The following is a 13,222-nucleotide window of genomic DNA, read 5'->3' as shown; positions in this document are numbered from 1 at the left end:
TATCTATCTATCTATCTATATATATATATATATATATATCAATCACCGATGTATTGGGTGACTTGATAGCTTTCAAAGGTGGGGTGGGGAGTAAAATACATACAAGGATACTTCAAAAAGTTCTCTGCCTCACCCAGAAACAAAAGTATCTGAAGGCTGAGGTGCAGCTTAAACATCAATGGACTGAGTGCACTGAAGTTAAGGAAGACCATGTTGAAGAATAATGCAAAGATGTTTTTTTTCTTGACATCTTCTGAGTGATGCAGAGAACTTTTGAAAGTACCCTTGTAGGATGTATTTCCTTTCGAAAGTTGTCTATAGTTTTTAATTCATAAAAACATGCCGATACTGCGGGAAATCTCACTCCCATAAAATCCCTGGAGGACTGTCTTCTATCAGTGAGAAGTTGGATGTCTAGTAACTTCCTACTTTTAAACTTTGATAAGACTGAAATGATGGTTCTTGGTCCAGCGAGACATCAGCATCAGTTTGACCCAGGGACCCAGGCATCAGGCATCAGCCTGGGTCCCTGTGTCATACATCATACGGACAAAATGAGGAACCTTGGGGTAATTTTTGATCCCACGTTGTCTTTTGACCTCCACACAGGGATTGTACTAGGACTGCTTTTTTCCATCTGAGAAATATAGCAAGAATCAGCCCCATCCTGTCCATGGCTGATGCTGAGACCCTGATTCATGCTTTTGTTTCTTCTAGACTAGATTATTGTAATGTTCTATTTTCAGGGTTACCACAGTCAAGCATTATGTGTCTTCAGCTGGTTCAGAATGCTGCCGCCAGACTTCTGACATGTAACAGAAGGTCTGAACATATCACACCCATTTTGGCATATTTGCACTGGCTCCCTGTCTCTGTGAGAGCAGATTTTAAGGTTTTGTTATTGACTTATAAGGTTGTTCATGGACTGGCACCATCTTATCTGGCTGATCTGGTGGAACTCTAAGTGCCGGCCCGGGCTTTGCGGTCGCAGGATGCGGGACTTCTCTGTGTTCGCAGGGTGAAGAAGAAGTCAGCAGGTCAAAGAGCCTTTTCGTATCGTGCACCCACCCTGTGGAACAGTCTTCCTGCGACCGTGAGGCAGTCTGAGTCTGTGGACATTTTTAAGTCAAGACTCAAAACCTATTTTTATTCTCTTTCTTATGGATAGTTTTTATTTTTATTTGTTTTATTTTTTTACTTTTGTTTTATTTATGTATTTGAATTTTTTTATTCATTTTTCATTATTTATTTAATTTTATGTTGACTTGTTTTATGTAAGGCGCCTTGAGACGGCTTTTGCTGTGATTTGGCACATTATAAGATAATTAAATTAATACATTAAATTAAATTAAATGAAACATGTAATATGCAATAGAGATTAGAAGAAGAATATGCAGGTCCTATACATGCCCTGAAGCACCTTGGTAGTGGCACTTATCCCTTTATTCCATAGTGTGAAGTGAATGAGACTCTACAACTCCCCTTGAATGCAACACCAGTCTATTGCAGGTTATTTCCCCAGGCAAGGCTGATACCCATTTACAGCTTTGTGGACTGGCAAAATGAAAAAGTGCCATGTCTGAGGACACAGACAGGTAGCGTCTACATATTGATTGTCAAGTCCCTGTCCACTGAGCAACCTGTTCCTAGCACAAGCAGGAAATAATGAAAAAACAGTGCATCCAGGAAGTATTCATAGCGCTGCACTATTAGCTCAACCAATAGTTTGTATCAGTTTTGGTTGAGCTAATAAGATTAATAAATGGAATAGTTTTGACAGTGTTTAATGCTTGGTCCTGAAAGTAAAGGTCAAACAAGGTCAACGTCCATTGGATTCTATGACATGTGACATATGTTACCCGTAATGTGATAACTAAACATGACACATGGTCCAAACTATTCCTTTTTAAAACCTTGTTAATTCAACTAATAATTTGCATCACTTTTTACCAAAATTGGAGCAACTTTAACTTTTGACTACTGTACAAACTGAAACTGACCTTTGTCACCAGTCTTGCTGTTTTTACCCCATAACTCCATAACATTCAGTCACAGATAGTCCAAACTATATCTTTTTGGAATCTTTATGATCAGGCAAATAATGTGGTGTAGTTTTCAGTATGACTTTTGTTTCAAAGGAGGAATGTCTAAGGAGTATTTGTGCCAAATTTGATGCTTGGATCATTATTTGCAGGATTCCGCTCTAACTTTTCTCTTATCTGCTGCTTATCTGTAAATAATGTATCATGAAATAAAAGCTGTCATTCTAAACACTTGCCACACTTATTTGTTTGTCTCAAAATACAAAAATGGACTTTTTTGCAGTATTTTGTGGAACGTTAAATGACTGCACAATGAAAAACATCTGCAGGTGCAGTTATTAGACAGTAATGGGCAGTCCTTCAACGTAATTCCTAACGCTCATGTTATGTGTCGGACGCAGCTCGGAGAACCGACCAGCGTTTGAAGGACCCAGTATGAAATAAGCAGAGCACGGTACAAAGGCTAACTGAATTTAATACATAACAGTGAAAATGTAATAACAGAAAGGTGCGGCCTGGCGTGGTGCGCTCCCAGCAGCGCTAACGGTCCGGAGCCAGAAGCTGTTTCGGACCCAAGGACCCCGCCGACACCCCCCAGGTGGCCGCAACAACCGAGTCTGTGAAAGAAGGAACCATTATGTGAGTCCACACTCTACACACAGACCACTTAAAGGTGTACAAACAGCAAACACTTCCTGGCTTGATTACTGATCAGCTTCCAACCTGCAGGCATGGAACATCCAGTTCACAAAACTCCACCGCAGTGGAAGCTGATACATGACTAACAAACAGCTCAATACAATAAGGTGTGAGGGACACCACATTTACTGACTGTATAACTGTTAGTCACAAAATCTAACGTACCTCAGGAAGTGTGCTGACGAGCGTGAGACCTCACCCCCTCCTCTTTCACAGACCGTGCATCAAACCTGGATGTTTCTCAGCATCCGCTGCTGATGAGATGGCTCCCGAGACGACGATCTCACCCGTCTGGTCACAAGGTCGAGTCTCTGGCAAATACACACTGTGCACTCCAGTCTTAAATGCCAACATGCTCCAATCCATCCAGATGCACCTCAGCTGTGAGTCCTGACGAGTCGCAGGTGATCAGGGTTAGGTCCTGACAGCCTCAGCAACACAGCCACTCAGTCCCAAATGCACGCCACCTGGGAGGAAAACAAAAAGACAAACAAACCGGCAGCCAGGCCCCCCCAGCCATATAACAGCTCACACGTGTTATAACAGGCTTATGTGCTTAATGTGTTACGTCCCATAAATCCTGACAAGGACAGCTACCGCCCAAATTTATTCATGGGTCAACAGCGCGTGGATAGCTATGCAAACATGCCAACACAAATATTCATGATTCCAAACAATTGCATGAGACTGAAGAATTCCAACAACAAGGGAAAACAGTATTACATCATGACTGAACACATTACAGTTCCTGTGAGAGGGATGAAAAAGGCTTCCAAGCTTACAATATAAAGTTGTCAGTTTTAGTGCAGCATGTGGGGGTGTCTAAGGACAGCAGTACAGCACTTTACTACACCAGCAATTCCCAAACTTAAGAAAGGCAAAGCTTGCTTTAAAATCTAAAAATCTACCCACACTTTGACACAATTTGAGTTGACATATTAGACTAAGATAAAGTATTTCCTCATATAATTATTTATTTCATAAATAAAATTATTGTATATATGCATGACTGTATGAGATTGCAGTGCAAAACTATAATCATCCACAAACACGGTACAACCTGTAAAGCTGCATATTTTCAAAACATGCAATGATTATTGAATATTTCTGGGTAATTTTAAACTTTGTTGCAAAACCTAAACTGAATGATGTTTTCTTATCATTTTAATGACCTTTTAACCTAACTGCAGTACCTTCATGGTCCAACAGGGGAATGCAGCGCACACTTCAGGAATTTTAATTTTACCTTTATTTAACCATGATAGTCCCATTGAGATCAAGACCTCTTTTACCTTCTTGCTGTGAGGTAACAGTGCTAACCACTAAGCCACGGTGTTGCCATAACTGCTTTGGAAAGAACTGCTTTTGATGATAGCATCATTCTACTGAAAATAGAACTAGAAATAAGCGGAATTCTTGCCAGCATCATATATGACTGATTAATGATTTTATTTCCTGTTCAAGACAGTATCAAAGAAGAAAAATATTCCATGACATGAATCAATTTAAAAAGTGGTCCATGGCATGGAATGGAACTGGAGGCGGGGGAAGCCATGGCCCACAGCATGAAATGTAAAACATGTCTATGGGTGACTTTGAACTGGGAATTATATTTTCTGGAGTATAAGTAAAAGTTTTTTTATTTTTTTACTTACTACTTACTGCTTGTGCCATATACGAGGTCTGTGATAAAAAAAAGTGGTCCTTTTTATTTTTTTCAAAAAATAAATGGATTTGATTCATATGTTTTTACGTCAGACAAGCTTGAACCCTCGTGCGCATGCATGAGTTTTGTCATGCCTGTCGGTGACGTCATTCGCCTGTGGGCAGGCTTTGAGTGAGGTGTGGACTCCCCCTCCCGTCGGAATCTCTTTGTCTGAGAAGCTGCAGGGAGACATTTGAAAAATTTATCTGGCTTTCGGTGAAAATTTTACGGGCTTCACAGAGAATAAGGAGTGTTACTACAGCTTTACGGACGCCGCACAATGGCGAGCAGCCATCGAGAGGCAGATAACACCACATCATTTCTAAACGGATGGCTGTGTGGAGCTGGGACCGTCGTGAGCAATTTCTCTGGTTGTCACAAGAGCTGGACATCAGCCATTTTCCGGCAGATTTTACTTTTAACAAGAGATTTTGTCATGGAAAGCCACGCAGAGGCTTCGCACATCACGACCGATTCGCTGATCGAGCGAGACAAAGGAACTTTCTTTCTTTATTATTTTATTTGAGCAAGTTAAAAACATTGATCTTTTAGAGTCTGTACATTACTCAAAGGGAGTAGGATGAAGTAAAACTTATATTTTCTACCCCCTTTCACATGTATTATTTCCGGCTGTGCAGACAAGAATAAATAAAAAGATTTGAGATCATACATACCTATATAAACACACACCTTGCATTATACATATCAACATATATTTACATAAATACATTACTTCTATACACAAATACCCTTGCATACACTCAACAAAAATATAAACGCAACACTTTTGGTTTTGCTCCCATTTTGTATGAGATGAACTCAAAGATCTAAAACTTTTTCCACATACACAATATCACCATTTCCCTCAAATATTGTTCACAAACCAGTCTAAATCTGTGGTAGTGAGCACTTCTCCTTTGCTGAGATAATCCATCCCACCCTCACAGGTGTGCCATATCAAGATGCTGATTAGACACCATGATTAGTGCACAGGTGTGCCTTAGACTGCCCACAATAAAAGGCCACTCTGAAAGGTGCAGTTTTATCACACATCACAATGCCACAGATGTCGCAAGATTTGAGGGAGCGTGCAATTGGCATGCTGACAGCAGGAATGTCAACCAGAGCTGTTGCTCGTGTATTGAATGTTCATTTCTCTACCATAAGCCATCTCCAAAGGCGTTTCAGAGAATTTGGCAGTACATCCAACCAGCCTCACAACTGCAGACCACGTGTAACCACACCAGCCCAGGACCTCCACATCTAGCATGTTCACCTCCAAGATCGTCTGAGACCAGCCACTCGGACAGCTGCTGAAACAATTGGTTTGCATAACCAAAGAATTTCTGCACAAACTGTCAGAAACCGTCTCAGGGAAGCTCATCTGCATGCTCGTCGTCCTCATCGGGGTCTCGACCTGACTCCAGTTCGTCGTCGTAACCGACTTGAGTGTGCAAATGCTCACATTCGCTGGTGTTTGGCACGTTGGAGAGGTGTTCTCTTCACGGATGAATCCCGGTTCACACTGTTCAGGGCAGATGGCAGACAGAGTGTGTGGCGTTGTGTGGGTGAGCAGATTTCTGATGTCAGTGTTGTGGATCGAGTGGCCCATGGTGGCGGTGGGGTTATGGTATGGGCAGGTGTCTGTTATGGACGAAGAACACAGGTGCATTTTATTGATGGCATTTTGAATGCACAGAGATACCGTGACAAGATCCTGAGGCCCATTTTTGTGCCATCCAAGAACATCACCTCATGTTGCAGCAGGATAATGTACGGCCCCATGTTGCAAGGATCTGTACACAATTCTTGGAAGCTGAAAATGTCCCAGTTCTTGCATGGCCGGCATACTCACCGGATATGTCACCTATTGAGCATGTTTGGGATGCTCTGGACCGGCGTATACGACAGCGTGTACCAGTTCCTGCCAATATCCAGCAACTTCACACAGCCATTGAAGAGGAGTGGACAAACATTCCACAGGCCACAACTGACAACCTGATCAACTCTATGTGAAGGAGATGTGTTGCACTGCATGAGGCAAATGGTGGTCACACCAGATACTGACTGGTAACCCCCCCCCAATAAAACAAAACTGCACCTTTCAGAGTGGCCTTTTATTGTGGGCAGTCTAAGGCACACCTGTGCACTAATCATGGTGTCTAATCAGCATCTTGATATGGCACACCTGTGAGGTGGGATGGATTATCTCAGCAAAGGAGAAGTGCTCACTATCACAGATTTAGACTGGTTTGTGAACAATATTTGAGGGAAATGGTGATATTGTGTATGTGGAAAAAGTTTTAGATCTTTGAGTTCATCTCATACAAAATGGGAGCAAAACCAAAAGTGTTGCGTTTATATTTTTGTTGAGTATAACAATTTTAACCCACATACATGCACCCATGGGCACCCAAGCCCATGCATGCATGCACATTTCCCTGTATTCGATTAGACTTGATGATATAATAATTTTTTTATCCACATACATGCACCCGTGGGCAACCTGCGCCCACGCATGCATGCACGTTTCCCTGTATTCAATATGACTTAATAATATAACAATTTTATCCACTTACATGCACACATGGGCATGTAAGTGCCCATGTGTGCGATGTGGTACATATTATGAATAATATGTTGTGATTAATAGTATCAAACACCTTTTTTTAAGTCAATGAAGATCGCCATTGTATGTTTCTTTTTATCAATATTATTTGTTATTTCTTCCACTAAATCAATTAACGCTAAAGTTGTAGATCTATTTTTTCTGAAGCCATACTGGTTATCGTTTAATATCTTGAAGTTTTCAATGTACTGATCTAACCATACTGTATATAGTTTTTCTAAAATTTTTGAGAATTGAGATAACACAGATATAGGTCTATAATTTGAGAATAGATACTTATCTCCACTTTTATATATGGGTGTAACGGTGAACACCTCCGTTTCGGAGTGCCAGGGGACAAGTTAGGACATGCCTATCTCAGCTTTCAGTGCTTACCAACCCAGTGAGTATAAGATAAATTGTGGAGAGCTGGGCATGTCCCAACTTGTCCTTTAACACTCCGAAACAGAAGTGTTCCTTTGTCTCGCTAGATCAGCGAATCGGTCCTGATGCGCGAAGCCTCCGCGTGGCTTTCCATGACAAAATATCTTGTTAAAAGTGAAATCTGCTGGAAAATGGCTGATGTCCAGCTCTTGTGATAACCAGAGAAATTGCTCACGACGGTCCCGGCTCCACACAGCCATCCTTTTAAAAATTATGTGGTGTTTTCTGCCTCTCGATGGCGGCTCGGAGCGCGGCGCGCCGTGCGCCATTGTGGGGCGTCCTTAAAGCTGTAGTAACAGTCCTTATTCCCTGTGAAGCCCGTAAAACTTTCACCGAAAGCCAGATACATTTTTCGAATGGTTTCCAGCTGCTTGTCTCTAACAGTTTCTGAAAAAATTCTGATGGAAAAAAGCCCAAATCATTCCGCCATTTCCTCGCAATGAAACCACGACGAGAGGGGTGGAGCAGAGCTCACTCAAAGCCTGCCCACAGGCGAATGACGCAACCGACAGGCGTGGAAAAACTCACGCATGCGCACGAAGGTTCAAGCTTGGCTGATGTAAAAACATATGAATCAAATCCATATAGTTTTTGAAAAAAATAAAAAGGTCCGTTACTTTTCTCACAGACCTCGTAATTAGTCAGATAATGGTTTTTAAAGTTATCTAAAAAGATAATCCGATAATGAAAACATTATCTTCGATAATTATCTGTTATCGGATTATTGGAAGTGTGCCCACCACTGGACACAGGTACATAAAGTCTCTGGTTCAAAGCCATGGATTGTTAGGGGTAAGAATTAGGATTAAAACCAGAATGCAGAGAAGTGTGAAATGAAGTGGTCAAAACAGAACAACAGAGAGAGAGAGAAAGAGAGAGAGAGAGAGAGAGAGAGAGAGAGAGAGAGAGAGAGAGAGAGAGAGAGAGAGAGAGAGAGAGAGAGAGAGAGAGAGAGATGCAAAAATGAGGTGGTTATTTTTTGTGTTAGAGTACATTTCATTTTTGGTTTTTCTGTTTGTGGGATGTTTATTGAGAAATAGTTTTTTGCTGTATTGTCAAGCACATTCTTTTTTTCCCCCTGAAAATGTGTTGCTCAGCATGAATCCATCTTTCTGACTCCTACACAATACCACGCTGTCCCATTTCAGGTACGTCTGTGCTTGGTTATCATGTTCAAGACCTGGCCCCATTAGAGCCCACAGAAGTTGACACTTAGTAGATATCTCTTTGAAATCAACACCAAACCAAAACGGCACCACCAAAGCAACAGTTTAAGAGCTACACTAAGAGTTAAAACCAGCAGATAAAGATCAAATAAACATAACGTCGTCCTGTGCATGGATCAACCTCAGCTGCATAAACACACGCTCACATCTACAAACTTTAACATATGGCATTACTCCAAGTGCATTTGTGTGTTTGTATGTGCAATTAGGTAAAAGTGCATATTTTGCATGTGTGAATGTGGTGTGCAATGTGATAACTTTGAGAGAGAGAGAGTTTCAGGCTGCCACGGTGACTGAAAGGTGAGCTCTTCTTTCAAACAGTACATGACAGATTGACCTCCCAGCACTGGGGAAAAATAAGTTGTATCATCCCATATGAGGCACGACTCGGTCAGGAGGAGGTAAATAACTGTCTTTATACTCATTAGCTGTTTAAGGCAAATAGCAAAAACATGCATATGTGCAGATCTGGATGTTTGTCTTCCAGTGTTTTCCTGAATTTGAGATTTTAACTGCCGCATGCACTTTGAAGGGTCAAAACTACAACTGACTTCAATTTTCTGCCCTACAGCAACACTTTAGGTTATTTTACAGATGTCTTCTGCAGATCTCAGTTATGGACAATTGCCCTTGTGATTTACCTTTCTGGGTCCTCTAGCCAGGTTGTCAGGGTCAAGCAGGTAGACGTGATCCTTAGTGCCGAGAAGAAGATGACCTCTTTCCTCATCCAAGAGCAGAGTGTGAGAATGAAGGCCATCAGACGGGCCCAAAAACACAGATACACTGCTGGCTTGTAACAGATCTGACAAACAAGGAGAGAGATAAATATTGAACATCTTGAGGTCAATGTGGGCATGTAGCTTACATTTGAAATTGGAAAACCAGTGTGTGAGGTAACAGAAAGCATGAAGAAAATCACTGAAATTGTCATACAAGCATCAAAGTTGGCATGTGTAGCCATAGCCATGGGATGTGGGGGTGCTTGCAGTGCTGCAGCACCAGATGACAAAAATATAATAAAATAAATTATTCAAGAGATAAAAAACACTTAAAATTGTTTCCCTGTTGTTATTTCAGCCCAAAGTCACATTTTTTTGTTCATGCTCCCGTCACTAACTAACACTAACCCTGAGCTAACCCTCTCACTTCCCCTAACCCTACCAGATCCCGCCTCTGTGTCATGCCGCATTTAATGCTCCCATCACGAAAATGTACTTTTTGTGATGGTATCACAAACCATACGTAGATTAATTTATTTTTCATGAGGCTATCACAAAATGTTGTGAGATTGGGTTGTGTTATTTACACAAAATGCAATGTTTGATGGTGTTTGACAATATTAAGCAATTCTGCGTAAGTATTGTACCATGTTGTAGTCTATAATGGAATCTGTTATGTTAGTTGCAACACTTGGTGACCTTTTTTCCCGTATTTATTGATGTGTTGATGCTGGTCATGTCTATATGTTGATATGCTAAAGGTCTGTGCCCTATCACACAGAAGGAGTTTTAAATGAAATGTTGTATTTGTATTGTTGTATGCTGTATGTAATTTTGTGCTTTTCAAATATTGTGTGTCACCCTTTTTGGATGTGATCTTGTCGACTTGGAAGGAGAGTTTTCGGCAGCACACCCAAGCCAAATTTTTTTTCCCACAGCCATGTGTGCAACCATTCTGGGGTGCAAATTTATAAAAGAATGTGAGTAGCTTGTTGCGCAGAATGAAATTTTACACACTTTAACCCACTACAAGCCCAGCAGGACACTTTGTACATTTTAATTGAAAATATTTATAAATGTATATCTACATAAAGCCTCAGTAACAGTGGCACTGTCAGTGGAGCGCCAGTAAGGTATCGATACCTGCTAACTTGTGCTTACGGTGTTAGCATACACAAAAATAACACTGACGTTAAACTCGATTTTCCAGTTAACCACAGAGCAAGTAATATTATCTCACCTATTTGTAATAAAATGGCCAGAAAATAAAATATGGGCCACAGGAGTTTCTGTTAGCAGCAAGCAGGTGGCTGCCTTGAGCTGGAACACAAGCTGTCATGCAAAGCAACAATGCCCCACATTATTCAAAATGTCATGGCTTAAAACTGCTTAAAGTTGTCATACTTTTTTTGTGCCAGGCTGTAAACATTGTTAATTTCTGCTGTAAAGTTGCTTAAAATGGGCATCAACCTGGAGTGATGTGTAATAAAGTATAAAGTGGCCCATAATTAATTGGGAATGTTTTTAAAATGCCATCAGAAGTAATATAACCCCAATTCCAATGAAGTTGAGACATTGTGTAAAATGTAAATAAAAACAGAATACAATGAATTGCTAATCCTCTTCAACCTGTATTTAACTGAATACGCCACAAAGACAAGATATTTAATGTTCAAACTGATAGTCTTTTTTTGTTTTTGTGCAAATATTTGCTCATTTTGAAATGGATGTCTGCAACACTTTTAAAAAAAGTTGGGACGGGGCAACAAAAGACTGGGAAAGTTGATGAATGCTCAAAGAACACCTAATTGGAAACAGGTGAGTGTCATGATTGGGTATAAAAGCAGCATCAGCAAAAGGCTCAGTCCTTCACAAGCAAAGATTGGGGCAAGGATCACCACTTAGTGAACAACTGCGTAAAAAATAGTCCAACAGTTTAAGAACAATGTTTCTCAATGTTCAATTGCAAGGAATTTAGGAATTCCATCATCTACAGTCCATAATATAATCAGAAGATTCAGAGAATCTGGAGAACTTTCTACACGTAAGCGGCAAGGCAGAAAACCAGCATTGAATGCCCATGACCTTTGATCTCAGAGGTGGCACTGCATTAAAAACCGACATCATTGTGTAAAGGATATTACCGCGAGGGCTCAGTTAACACAGTTCGTCATTACTGTACATAGACTAGTGCAAGTTAAAACTCTACCATGCAAAGCAAAAGCCATACATCAACAACATCCAGAAACACTGCCACCTACTCTGGGCCCGTGCTCATTTGAAATGGACAGATGCAAAGTGGAAAAGTGTGCTGTGGTCTGATGAATCCATGTTTCAAATTGTTTTGGGAAATCATGGACATTGTGTCCTCTGGACAAAAGAGAAAAAAGACCATCCAGATTGTTACCGGCGCCAAATTCAAAAGCCAGCATCTGTGGTGGTATGGGGGTGTGTTAGTACCATGGCATGGGCAACTTACACATCTATGATGACACCATCAATGCTAAAACGTACATCCAGGTTTTGGAGCAACACATGCTGCTATCCAAGCGACGTCTTTTTCAGGAACGTCCCTGCTTATTTCAGTAAGACAATGCCAAGCTACATTCTGCACGTGTGACAACAGTGTGGCTTCGTAGTAAAAGAGTGCAGGTACTAGACTGGTCTGCCTGCAGTCCAGCCTGTTGCCCGTTGAAAATGTGTGGTGCGTTATGAAGCAAAAAATGCGACAGAGACCCCAGACTGTTGAACTGAAGTTGTACATCAAGCAAGAATGGGAAAGAAGTCCACCTACAAAGCTTCAACAATTAGTGTCCTCAGTTCCCAAACGCTTATTGAGTGTTGTTAGAAGGAAAGGTGATGTAACACAGTGGTAAACATACCACTGTCCCAGCTTTTTTGAAACATGTTGCAGGCATCCATTTAAAAATGAGCAGATAGTTGCACAAAAACATTAAAGTTTATCAGTTTGAACATAACATATCTTGTCTTTGTGGTGTATTCAATTGAATATAGGTTGAAGAGGATTTGCAAATCATTGCATTCTGTTTTTTTTTTTTTTTTTACATTTTACACAATGTCTGAACTTCATTGGAATTGGGGTTGTAAAACAAGTAAAGTAAAGTGAACTAAAGAAAGTCATACGGTTTATATAAATATTCATCTTCATTTAACATGATGCAGGTGCAGCATACAGTATCTGAAATGGATAAAAGGACCATAAAAAGCAGGGAAAGAACTGTTACTCATTTGGTATATGGTTTTATACACTACTGCACATTGCCACCAACTTAGAATAATATATAACACAGTGGAAATATATGTTTCCATCATTGTCCAAAAGTGGCAGTTGGTCTTTGAATACATAGTTTCCAAACTCTGTTATAAAGATACTTTTTTGTGAGAGCTTTAACCAACTTCTCAAAGCAGTACTGTGTCCTTCATCCTCTTGATCCCCTTGATCTGAGGAAATCTCTCCTATCACCAGGCACTTTTCAGTCCACCAGTAAAGCAACATGTCTTGAATAAACAATGACTCAATATGGGGGAGTCCTGTGGGAGTCATTGTGAAAGGATTGATGCTCCGATTGCCCTCTTGGTGTGAAGGACTGGAGAGGTTGCTAACCTTCAATATTTGAACTTCGAGGACCCCTCCACACCAAGCAAGCCTAGTTAATACCTCCACCGATACACGTGCTCACACACAGCACCCCCGCAGGCTCATATCTGTCACCCCTTCACAACAAATCACGCTCACAGCAGACTGGGAGATTAAGCCT

The 13,222-nt window shown here is 40.9% G+C and overlaps 1 protein-coding gene across 1 annotated transcript in view; it reads right to left on the bottom strand.

Moving 5' to 3' along the window:
• Positions 1-13,222, bottom strand: part of sema3d (sema domain, immunoglobulin domain (Ig), short basic domain, secreted, (semaphorin) 3D) — a 112,420-nt gene that overhangs the window by 61,807 nt on the left and 37,391 nt on the right. Inside the window, exon 3 of the mRNA XM_034176631.1 lies at positions 9,366-9,526. Coding sequence (XP_034032522.1) covers positions 9,366-9,526 — 161 coding nt within the window. The remainder of the gene's footprint in view (positions 1-9,365; positions 9,527-13,222) is intronic.

The sequence above is a fragment of the Thalassophryne amazonica genome, chromosome 8, assembly GCF_902500255.1.
Source record: "Thalassophryne amazonica chromosome 8, fThaAma1.1, whole genome shotgun sequence".
Taxonomy (NCBI): domain Eukaryota; kingdom Metazoa; phylum Chordata; class Actinopteri; order Batrachoidiformes; family Batrachoididae; genus Thalassophryne; species Thalassophryne amazonica.
This window is presented reverse-complemented; position numbering and strand designations above follow the sequence as displayed.